This window comes from Achroia grisella, unplaced genomic scaffold (assembly GCF_030625045.1).
Source record: "Achroia grisella isolate CSIRO2021 unplaced genomic scaffold, CSIRO_AGI_Agris_v1 utg540, whole genome shotgun sequence".
NCBI lineage: Eukaryota > Metazoa > Arthropoda > Insecta > Lepidoptera > Pyralidae > Achroia > Achroia grisella.
In genome coordinates, this window is record NW_026712925.1 from 3,457,546 (window position 1) to 3,470,166 (window position 12,621).

Genomic DNA, 12,621 nt, shown 5'->3' on the forward strand with positions numbered 1-12,621 from the left:
ATTGTTGACAACATCCTATTGTATTGTATTGTAAATAAAATGAATTTCTCTTCTCGTCTAATATATATTTTCATTAAATATTAAATCTTAACGACTGGAATATTATATTTTTTTAGTATCTGAATAATAAATTAGTATAATGTCTGATTATCATGAAATTGTAAACTTAAACGTGGGTGGTACCAGGTACATAAATTAATCTTTTACTTTATAGTAGAAAGTATACATTTATACGAAGGATAGTTTCCTGTTTTTACCTTTTCACATAATAAAAATCTCGTCGGTACTTAGTTCTATGTAACAAATATTTTATACATTATATTACACCAATAATAGTTTACACTTTTCCAATAATACACTATAAATAAAATAGATTTAATGAATATGAAAGTTTGTAACAGTTATTGTCCTAAATTTCGTTTATGTGCATATTTACTAAACAATCTTGGTAAGTCTTTTTATTAAAATAATTCTGCATAACATTGCAAAACTAACACCTATGTAAAATAAAATTCTGATTTACGTAAAGTTTATTAAAATATTCCATTGATTAATAATTAAACAGTGCTTATTTACTCTAATTCTATTTGTCTGTTGTTTTATCTATATCATAAAAATCTTTCGATATATTTTATAGCATTATAATTAGTAATTTTATTAACTATTATATATAAATTTACAGATTTGCTACTTCCTGGCATACATTGACATGGGTGCCTGACACTTTTTTCTCAGCATTATTGAGTGGTCGAATACCCACTGTTAGAGATGAGACTGGAGCTATTTTTATAGACAGAGATCCAAAACTATTTGGACTTATTTTAAATTTTCTACGGACTAGGGATATAGATTTAAACAATGTTAACATAAGAGCACTTAGACATGAGTGTGATTATTTTGGTATAATGCCATTGAGTAGAAGGTTGGCTCTCTGCGATGAAATGAATCATTCTTCCTGTGGAGATGTGCTATTTTATGGATATTTGCCACCACCATGTAAGATTTAATTTTTATATATTAATAATTGTTAATAAATTATCATTCCACTTTTCAAACATATTCGTTTATTCATTATCATAATTATAAGTGCCTAATGATTTAAAAAAAAATATTTCTTTATGTACAAATTTCTAGTTCATTTAAATAACTTTACTGTACTCTAAAGGTACACATATTTATCCACACAAGATTTTGATAAAATCTGTATACTTATCACTCAAAACAGTTAGAGCGCCGTATTAGCCTAGTTTCGTTTATTGAAATATGAGGTCATATCTGGAAGATCGCGGAAAGTGGCAAGAGCTCCACCGACAAGAGCGTAGCTCTTAAATTATGAATGAATGAATCTCGGAAATGTCATGTGACATAGTGTTTTAGTGCGAATTTGAAACCAAAAGAAATAAAATTCATGTTTTCTCTATCAAATAAAGCTTATTTTAAAAATTAGATAATTATAGGGGGTTTTAAATTAGTCTACAAAAATTATAAAATATATTTAAAAAAATTGTCAAGTTGCAATTGTCTTAGTAAGGAAGTCTGAGTTATTGTAGAATTGGCATTCTACAATAACTCAGACTTCCTTTACTGTCCTTATTTGTTTCAACTATAACCATGATGGCTACAAATCCTAGACAATTATTTAAATATTATGTTTGCACTGTAGCCTACAACAGTGGTGCACAACCTTCAATTGTGGATCCCATTTTTTTTTATTTTCAGGACTGACCTGAGGTTTTTATTGAATAATCAACGCAGTTCAAATGAAACTATTTCTGAAATTTCCTTTTATTAGAGGTTTTTACACAACACACAACCCACGGATTATATATCTAACAATACATATATAGAATTTTTCATAGTTAAAAAAATATTAGTTGTTACTTCTTTTTTTTTATAGTAAACACACCATTACCAAACAACAGTAATAGTAGAAATGGTAATGGGTCAAGAAAAAATTCTACAGCATCAAGTTCAGAAGCACCAACCAACAGAACTCATTCTAGAAACTCATCTCTTGATCTGCGCGCTGTTGGGAGGATACCATCTCAAGATCAACTAAGGTGCAAACTATTTTTGCCTCATATTTTATTTCTGTTAATTGTAATTATCTAACAGAACTAATTAAAAAGTTCTTGACCTAGTAGAGAGGTGGACACCACCTAACTTGCAATTTAGTACTTTAATTTATAGAAGAAACAGATGGAAATATTCATAACTATTTATATTTACACCTATTTTTTTGTAATATTAAAGTGTTATTAACTATTTTTGTTACGTAGGACTCTGTTAGAATTTATGGCTTCTAAATAATAATAAAATTTGATAATAAATTTTATGGAACTATTGTAAATGTTTATTTTGATAATTATAAGTGTAATGTATTATGTAAAAAAAATAATCTCTAGACTAAAATAATTTTTCTTTGTAGCCGTTGTGGCAGAGGTCACTCTCGAGCCGCATCTTTAGGCAATGCAGATGGCCATAAAGGCCTACGGCCACCGGAAGGTAATTACAATATATTTATTATTATGTTACTCTTGGTAGCTCACTAGTTAAAATTGGACCATATTTTATTTTAAATAGTTTAGGTTTTAATTTATAATATATATATAAATTAAAATCTAAACCTATATTTATATCATCATATGTGTGTGCAAGGTGCATGATAGTGTGTGTAATATTTTCTTCCACTTTAATATAAATAATAACAATAAAAATCCAGGGCAATTCACACAGCACCGCCTAGTCCCACTCTAAGCAGAGCTTGTGTTATGGATACTAGACAATGATACTACTTAGATACTTTTTTTTGTAAATACATACATAATGAAAAAACACCCAGACCAATTCAAATAATCCTACTTATGAATACAAATGTTTGCATCATGTGATGAATAGAACCTGTGACCATCGGAAATAAAGTGGTTTTTTTTTTACTGGTAGACCACCGGCCGCATCCGATTATAAAACTTCAAGTATTAATTATATTACTATTAATTTTTTTCTGGTTGCTATTGATGTATTTTATTATTATTCTAGATTTAACATTCTTTGTATACTGATTTATATTAAATATTAAAATTTTCAGTCAACACTTGGGCGGACTCTATGAAAGTTCAAATTATTAAGGCACACCACAATTGGGTTGCTGTTGCATATACACATTTTGTTACAGGATATAGGTAAATAACCAATCATATGTAATATTAGTTCTGATTATAACAAAATCTGAGTGATCAGATTTTGTTATAATATATATGTTTGAAACATAATATGGGTGCTACACCCATGGGTTTCCACCCACGGTACTCCTCATGGTACACCCTAAATAAATTAAATATAATTTAAATAACATAATTAATAATAAAATTTCTAAGTTAGCTAGGTAATAACTCAATTTTCAGATTAACTGACTCGTGTGGGTGGTACGTTGTATTCCAATCGCCTGTTCAAGATTCTGTCATTGAGAGAATAGCACTAAACGCCAAAACAGGCGGTAGCGCTAACTCAAGCGGTAACAACTCCGCCGGAACTGACGTCATGCTCGGTATCACTAGCGGACCACTTGTAAAATTATGGGCGTTTTCAACACATACAGAACCTGTTAGAAGAACTTTGATTGGTTAGTACTGTACTCGATCAATTATATAGGACATTTTGTTTTATTTTCAACAGATTATATATCAACTACAACTTTCGAAACTCTTAATCAGCCTTTACTTTTCTTATTAATTTACTGGGTTTACTCTAAGTAAACAGTGGCTTCCACTGTCTGTACGCGTAAATATGTTTTAAATAACGTAACATATTGTAATCCAGTTTTCAGCAATAAATAAAGGTATTCATCAAGCTTTTTGTTTGTATTTGCCGGTTCTTTTATATATTATACATTATTATGTATGAAATCCAAGACGGTTGTCTGTTGACATTTGTGAATATATTTCAATTGTTTTTTATGATGTTTTTAAATATTTATGTACAAAACAGGTTGTAAACACTTTTCTTCTTTTAATATTTCATTTTTTTTCTAGAAAAGAAAAGAAATTAAAGTATATTGCAATCCTATTTGATATATCAAATAAAGGATGCTTATATATATAAGATATCTGATTTGTGTAGGTACATTCAATTTGGGAGTCCGAGTGGAGCACCTTCTGTTCGTGGGCCCGCAACTAGTGGCGCTGAGCGGCGCCGCGAGTCGCAGCAAAGCGGGCGTGTGGCACACCAGCACGCAGCACTGGCAGACGCAAGACGTCGCACATCTTACAACATACGACACCGCCGGCTCGTTCCTACTTCTGGGTACCGCCACTGGTGCCATCAACTATATTGGTATATATGCTTTTTTTTGTATCTATAACACAATTTTTATAATGTGTTCTACCAGGGAGAGTAGGCTTTAGACGTTGGGAACATTAAGTATTTTATTGCTTCATTCCAACATATATGTAAACTATTAGTGTCTATAAATCTACCTACCCCTTTCACTATGTCGGAAATTAACTATATTTTGTTACGTTTGTTATTTGATACATTTACTTAGTTTTAATATTTCTTTATTAATTGAATAATCAATAATATATACTTTTCGAAGAGAATGACATACTGCGCCGACCCCAAATAATGGGATAAAGGCAAGGCAATGATGATATACTTTTCGATTTATTTTCCATGAAGTTTCATTTTTAACTTAAAAAAATAGCGGTGCTTGCCGCCTACCATCATTTTCTATAAGTATTTAAAGCTAAACAATTTATAAATTTATTTCATCATTCTATAATGTTAAAAAAATATCCTTTTATTCCAGACATGCAAAAGTTTCCACTTCGGATGAAGGATAATGATTTACTTGTCACACAATTGTATAAGGATCCAAATCAAGAGCCTATTTCTGCTATATCTGTATATCTTACACCGAAAACAAGTAAGTCTCCTTACGATCTTTTTATTACTAATTTATTTATTTTGAATATTTAAGATCTGTATGATGTTAGTATTTGGTTAGTAAAATATGAACATAAAGAAATTTATTCATATGTCCATTCCCACTTCCAGTTGCACTGGGTCCATAGCAGTGACATGAAGTCAAATGACTCTGGAGTGGATAATCAGGCATTGCTCTGATGATTAGGCTTTTGACGCTCCTGCGGAACCTATGCAATATTTACTAGAAACCAAACATTCAATATAGCGGAGACAAGTTGTATTCTCATTCTATCGCCACGCGTAAATTTTCTTTTATATTATTATACTAGCTGACCCGGCAAATATTGTTTTAGCCCTTACTTACTTACCCTTACTTCTATAGATTAGAATATATACACGTAATGTATTAAATACTTATGGAACTCGTAAATTAATTACAACCCGTGAAATTAATTCAAAGAGAATAGCCATTTCATTCTCAATAAAAAAAATCGCGATGACACACCGCGATTGCTTAAGTAATTTCGGAGTTTGTCTCCACAATATCTATTCTCACTGTAATTAGCGTGTAATATATTTTTAATAGATTTATGCGGTAACTGGATCGAGATCGCATACGGTACTAGATACGGGTCAGTACGAGTGATCGTACAACACCCAGAGACAGTCGGCCACGGTCCGCAGTTATTCCAGACCTTCACTGTTCACCAGAGTCCTATTACTAAAGTATGTATAAAGTAAAATTGTACTTATAATACTTTACTTATGCTTATTTATACTTACAATATGAATATGGATAATCATTTTATGTACGTCGAATAGGAAACAAGCTGACAGCCCACCTAATAGTAAGATGTCCAGTCGCTCCAATTTGCATTTTGTGTACCTGTAAAGTTTTAGGATGAACATTATATCTAAGGATTATATATTAATTGTATATTGTGTATAGGTTTCCCTATCAGAGAAGTACTTGATCTCAGTATGCAGTGAGTACAACCATGTGAGATCGTGGCGAGTGACGCGTTTCCGCGGTATGATCTCCACGCAGCCGGGCACTACGCCCAAGGCTGCCTTCAAGGTGCTCGCGCTGGAGGCTCCCACTGCGCAGGCACACAATGACTGTGGTCAGTAATGTTACATATTACTAGAATTTCTCATATCAATGTTAAAATAATATTAGATATGTGAAAGTTTCTGTCTGTCTCTGTTTTATCTTCTTACGACTAAACGAATGAACGGTTCTTTATGAAATAGGTAGTGAAAGTTTATGCAGACGAAGTCGCGATTAATAACAATGAGAATAATAATACTTTGTGTCGTTTATGTAGGTAGCATTTAGCAAATAAAGTATTATTAAGATGTACTAGTAGGATGTTTAGAATATGTTGTCGAAATAAATATTATTTTTTAATTACTACACTACACTTTATAATATTAATTATATATAATTTTCAGGACCATATGGTGAACAAGACGAAGAACAAATATTCATACAGAAAATAGTTCCCGATAGTGACACATTATTTGTTAGACTAGCTTCCAATGGAAAAAGGTACAATATTATTTTTTTGCAATACTCTGTTTTTTATAATTTTAAGACAAATTTAACATTAACTATTATATTTGTTTGGGTGTTTTCTATTTAATATATTAAGTATGTACTCACTAGTATTTACTAAAAAATATATAAATTTTTCAGTTGCTTTGTACTATATCTTGTATGTATATATACAAGTTCTGTTTATTTTGTGATTAGGGCTATTCACACAGCGCTACTGTGTGATTTGCCCTAGTTTATTATGCGTAATGGTAACTATATCTGGTGCTCGCTTTAAATAACTAATATTGTTTGTTCAGGGTGTGCACGATCCAGTCGGTGGACGGGTCGGCGGTGTCGTGCTTCGTGGTGGCGGAGTGTGAGGGCGCGCTGCGGCCGCGACGGTTGCTGCTGGCAGGTCACCGCTCCGGAGCCACGCAGATGTGGGACCTCACTGCACCCATAGATCGTGCTGCGAAGCCTGCCGCTCCACATTCCGGTCAGTCACCAGAGATAAACTTTTTATCATTTCATATATTTACCGTGCGAAATCTGGATCCATCGTATGGCAGAGGGAAACTCAGAGCAGTTTTCAGGACTTGTGACCCGGATATAGGTTGAAGGGGCCCCTTGCCGACATACGTCTACACACACCTTCATCGCTCGCCAAATCTGGTAGGAGCCTGCTAGTACAGCTTTAGATACACGTTCTATTATAGAAGTTACTGCAGTTCATAAAACTTTTAAAGATATTACCGAAAAAAACTTATTCCGTAATTACCAAGATCGACTTTAAGTAAACCTCTCAGTGTGGGTAGCTTGATATGTAAGCTGTGTTTTGATTTGTAAGGATAGACATGACAGTTAAATTACTGATACAAAGTAAAGGTGTCGTCAGCAATGAAAACGCCTGGGAGATAAATGGGAAGCGATGTCTCACCTGTGTCTGCCCTCAAAAGTTTGATGTAAGCTGTGTTTTGTTTGAATTATGAGATATGAAAGTGAAATTACAAGATATGAATACATAATATCTTAGGCCCAAATATTAGCAACCCAAAAAAGGACTCACTATATATTGACATTCTACTTTGTAATGGTCATAGTGCTGTTTATACGTATATACGTCTTTCTATGTAGTGGTCTGGCTTGTTTGGTATTCTCACTAATATGTCAGTAGTAGTAGTAGTAGTATAGTTGTATAACATAAAAATAAACTACAGGTGAAGGCGAGGAGTCACCAGAAAAGGACGGAGGACCAAGCCCCGACGAGCTGGTCCGCCTGCTGTCAACATGTGATTTGGACGCGCAGCCTGCGCAGCCCGCGCCGCACTCGCCGAACAGACCGCTGGCGCCATGAACACCGCCCGCGCCCAACTGCGGCTCGTTGCTCTCTATATGCTCACTCCTCTTTTACTAAATATTGTTACTCCTGAAGCCTTAGAGTAACTACGTTTAGTATTTACTCCTGGATGGGTCTAGGAGTATTGATTCTATATTATCAACAGTATAAAAACCAGGCAAGTATAAATACATGCGGTCCTGTAAAGGAAGTAGAAGACTGGTCCTAATAAATTTATCGTAATAGGCTAATTGACCTGAGTTACATCCTATCATCGTCCACTGATGCCCCGCTAGCGCAGGCGGCATTACGTCTTTATCGATAAAAAGGAGATATGGCGTGGTTTTTTCTTTATTAATAAAAAATTTATGTATTTCCCGCCTTCTAATCCTTGACTTATGCACTTTTACAGTGCTGGGTGTATATTATACAAAAGTTAATTAGTAAAAAGAATCCCTTTTATGCACTTTTGTTTCTGCCCTATAGTTATTAAATAAACATTATTTAGAACAAGATATTGCCCGCTTGTTTGAACTTTTAATATGTGATGAGCATGATTTACTCTTATCATTCAGTATTGTAGTGCTAATAAAGACCATTCATAAACAGTATACAAAAAATATAGTCACAATAAAACCTGTGTCAAATTTTTTTTTTAATAGGTACTCTATACGATTATTCAATCTATACCAATATTATGTACTTATTCATTATATACCCGAAAAACAATAATACTCGCAAAGATCTTTCGTACTCGTTTGTTCTGGTCGGCTTTGTATTTTGTATAATCTTTATTTTATTATGTTCTATGTTTACATCGCCTTTTACGAATAATCGTGAAGATGATGATACATTTCTTTCATTCTTGATGGTATTACCAAACGAATGTTATTTTGTACGGCAATGGTCTCGCTACAAATGATGAAGGTATGTTGTTTCCGCCTATGATTTTTTTAAATTCATTATTTAGCACTATAATCGTGAACATGTGTGGATAACTGGCTTTTGTGTATAAGGCCGAATATAGAGTGCATACGGAGTATAAAGACTGATTTCATTTACAAGCTCAATCATTATTTTTAATATTGCTGAAATTCTCATGAAATCGCTTATTTTTTTAAATTTGTATTTACTATATAATTAATATTTGATGAATCTGCTATTTAAGGAAATTGTTCAGTTGGTGCGCTAGGATATATTATAAAAAAAATATTTAAATAGTCTAAAATATTTAACAGCAATATTACCAAGTGTTGCAACATCGACTACGTGTAGATTTATAGGCGTTCACACAGCACTGCAAATTTTCCCAAATGAAAGTCTCGTAAAAATTGTACGAGATTTTCATCCTATGAAATCTGTACTGGACCTTTAGAAGCGAATCTTGTCGAGGAAAAAAAATGTCATAAGTGCATACGATATTCTCGAACCGTCAACTCTATTTACAGATACGTACGTGTCGTGTAAAAATACGCGCACTGTTTGTAAATGATCCTATATATATGATTGTACCTATGTAAATCATAGTTGTTAATGTTTATAATATGTCATTTTTTGTTGTTGTTGTTATAGAAAAATATTGCATTGAAGTGTTATTAATTTCATCTAAATATAGAGAGCTAATTTTTAGATTTTACAAATTGTAATAAAAGGTATAAGGAATCATTTAAAAAAAAATAGTAATATTATTATAAACTTACACTGATACCTAATTGAAGTACTTGTATGATAGATTTCTGTTTGTCAAAGAGAGAAAATTGTTAAATTGGATATATTAAGAAATTATATATCTCCCTCTCTTTTTTATATAATAGACCTTAATAGAATTAAATTTCGAAACGGGCTTTTTATAATCTCTGTTATAATACACATATATTACAATTAATCACCTGGTAAATAGATTTTACATTTTATCTATACATACACTGCATTGCATTAGATCTGCTTTTCACAAATAAAGACTTAAATAATATGTTTCAGGAACCGAATTCTACTGCCTAGTAGCAAATAGGATTCGGCCTAATCAGGTCTAATTAGAAATTAAACTGTAAGTTATACATTGCTTGACACAATGTTTCATTTTGTTCAGTTTTCTCCAGAACCTACATATTAAACGCTTTTACATATTTATTTATTATTAGGGTAATGCTAACACTGCATGATTCTACAAACAATGTATTATAATACATTGTTTATAGCATTCTATATGCAAATGTTTAAAATGATTTAATGAAAATTCTGGGATTCGGACCTCTTGTCATTGAGAATACAAATTAAATAATGGATGTTGGGTAAGACAAGCATTTCCTTCTAAATTGTTTATAAAAAATATTATGTGGCATTTGATTTTGTGATACGAATCATTTGTTATAAAAGTATGTTAATAAATTAAGGTTCATACTACTTAAAATTTCCAGTTGTGGACATTACATTAGCCTAATCATTAAATATATCAACCAAATAACTCATACCTTTCGTAACGTACAGATAACATGAATAAATATTAATAAGAATTATTTTATTTTAAAATGTATAGTATTTCAAATTTCATTATTTGTAATCTCCTTATTTTTTATATGGAATACGTTCATGAATGTACTTTAACAATTGTTAATATACAAGAACCTTTATATTTTTTTGTAAACCTTTGTGTAAGTAAAGGTAGAGTCTAAATTTTGTATATACATATATTATAAAGCAAATAAATTATTTACATACTTTCATTTTTTATTTTATTTTGTAATTTGGAGTAATTCAAAGAATGTACATTTTTGAAGGTGACATTAACTATACAATCAGGAAAATATTTCTTATTGCAAATAAAGAAATTCATATCTCGACATAGCTATTATCTAATTATTGTTTTACAATATATTTTATGCAATAATTATATATTTTTTATAAACGTCTAGCTGAAATGGCAAACAATCGGACGGCTCATTCTGTGGTTAATGGCAACCATCACCAATATACATACATAAACAACACCATGGATTGGAAACACGTCGTCATATGATGCCCGAGGTATCCCTTTATTTGTATCCCGTTGTAGTAGGTGAGACAACAATAGTACCATAGACAACTTTGTACAAAGTCTATATCGGAAAAAGTTCCTAGTCGTATATTTTTTATTTAATTTTTATTACCTTAACTGTAGGATATAACCTTGTATTTTAAAATAAATAAACACCAATAATTATAAATTGTTTATTGTTAATACACTTACATCTATTAAACACAAAATCTTTTTTACTTATGACAATAGTAGTTATTAGTAAGTACTAAATTACTGGATAAAGAACCATGAAGTTAGAAATTTCTGTGTACCTATCATGATTCATCAATTGAATACAATTAAAGACATACTTTCATATAATATTATTGTTCTAGGACTATTGTAAATTTTCAGAGTGTTATACACTTGATTCTTACACAATAATATTTCGATTTTTTTCACCTACATAGTTCAATTATATTCGTCAAATTGTAGAAATCAGCTGGCAAATTAAGTATAAAATATTAATTCACGATCAATTATGATTAAACAAAAACATTCTCCGTTTGAATGTCTGGTAATTAATTAAATAAGGATACTTACTTTGTTATCAAAACAGCACCACTAGCGTTGAAACGGCAATACATAGAATAAATTTTTAGTTCCTAAATCGCTCCACAGCGACTAATATTTTGAAATTAAAGAAAATAATTTGCCATTTATTTACAAAAAAAATAAATTATGCTTGATTAATCTTCATTATTCTCGTAATTTCGTACCATATACTCTATAAACAAATTATTAGTAACTACTTATTATATGAGAAGTATACTACTAATTTATTAATAGAACATAACAAACAGTACATTTTGAGATCTTAGACTGGACATTTATCCACCAATGAAGCAATTATAAAATTGGCCCCTCCAATTAATTTTTAATTACAACCATTGTCAAGGGCTACATTATTTAACGCTGGTGAAAGAATTCTTTTTAAGTACTTGCGTTGAATTATTTGACAGTGGAAGATACCGAAATACCAAATGTTTGCAACAGCGTTACGTAATAAGCCCCAGATTAACACACAGTTCGCTGGTTGTGCTTCAACCTTCTCCATCGAATATTAATAATTAAATAAATTAATCTTAATAAATACCTAAAAACAAAATGATACATCAATTGACTAGTTAGGCATTCTTTACAATCTGCCTATTTGGACCCTGTCAAATAATATATATACGTACAATCTGTATGGCACAGAATAATTTAAGACTTATTTCAATTAAAGACAAGAATTATTTAAAAAAAATTAAGAATATATCCTACTGTTAGTTAAGAAACCCTCAGGTTTTATAAATTGAGTCTAACAAAAAACGTATGTTGTTTTAAGCCGTCATATGCTTGTGTAAAGAGTAGAGGCCGCGGCTTAAAATGGGACTTCAATAAGCTATTATATTTATATAGCCCATCAAAAAATTATGAAATTGTGTGACGTAATTTATATATAGCAAGTGTTTCGAGCACGAAATAATGGGCTGTTATAGTTACTTATAATAATGACGTACACAATATTTTCTACATAACTAAATAATACAGTATTATTTAAGTTATTTACGCCATCTATCCATTACACTTGACTCTTCTCTGATCAGAAGTATTCTATATTTACTATAAAGGAAGCCTTTAATTGTGTTATGCAATAAAATATCCAAATTCGTCCGTCCAAAAAAATGTCCGTGTGCGTGATAAATTATTTTTTATGTTCAGTCGTTTAGCACACAGTTTTACTTCCGATGATCGTAGGGATGTATAGCACTTTGCAAA

General features: G+C 31.4%; 1 protein-coding gene across 1 annotated transcript; it reads left to right on the top strand.

Moving 5' to 3' along the window:
• The first annotated feature begins 33 nt into the window (after nt 1-33).
• On the top strand, nt 34-8,608 carry LOC131847716 (BTB/POZ domain-containing protein KCTD3). The gene is made up of 13 exons (XM_059197354.1): nt 34-186; nt 683-996; nt 1,898-2,060; nt 2,429-2,505; nt 3,089-3,182; nt 3,405-3,622; nt 4,120-4,332; nt 4,808-4,924; nt 5,513-5,652; nt 5,876-6,050; nt 6,382-6,478; nt 6,784-6,962; nt 7,684-8,608. The coding sequence occupies exons 1-13, from the start codon at nt 140-142 to the stop codon at nt 7,818-7,820; spliced, it is 1,971 nt and encodes a 656-aa protein (XP_059053337.1). The 5' UTR covers nt 34-139; the 3' UTR covers nt 7,821-8,608.
• The last annotated feature ends 4,013 nt before the right edge of the window (nt 8,609-12,621 follow it).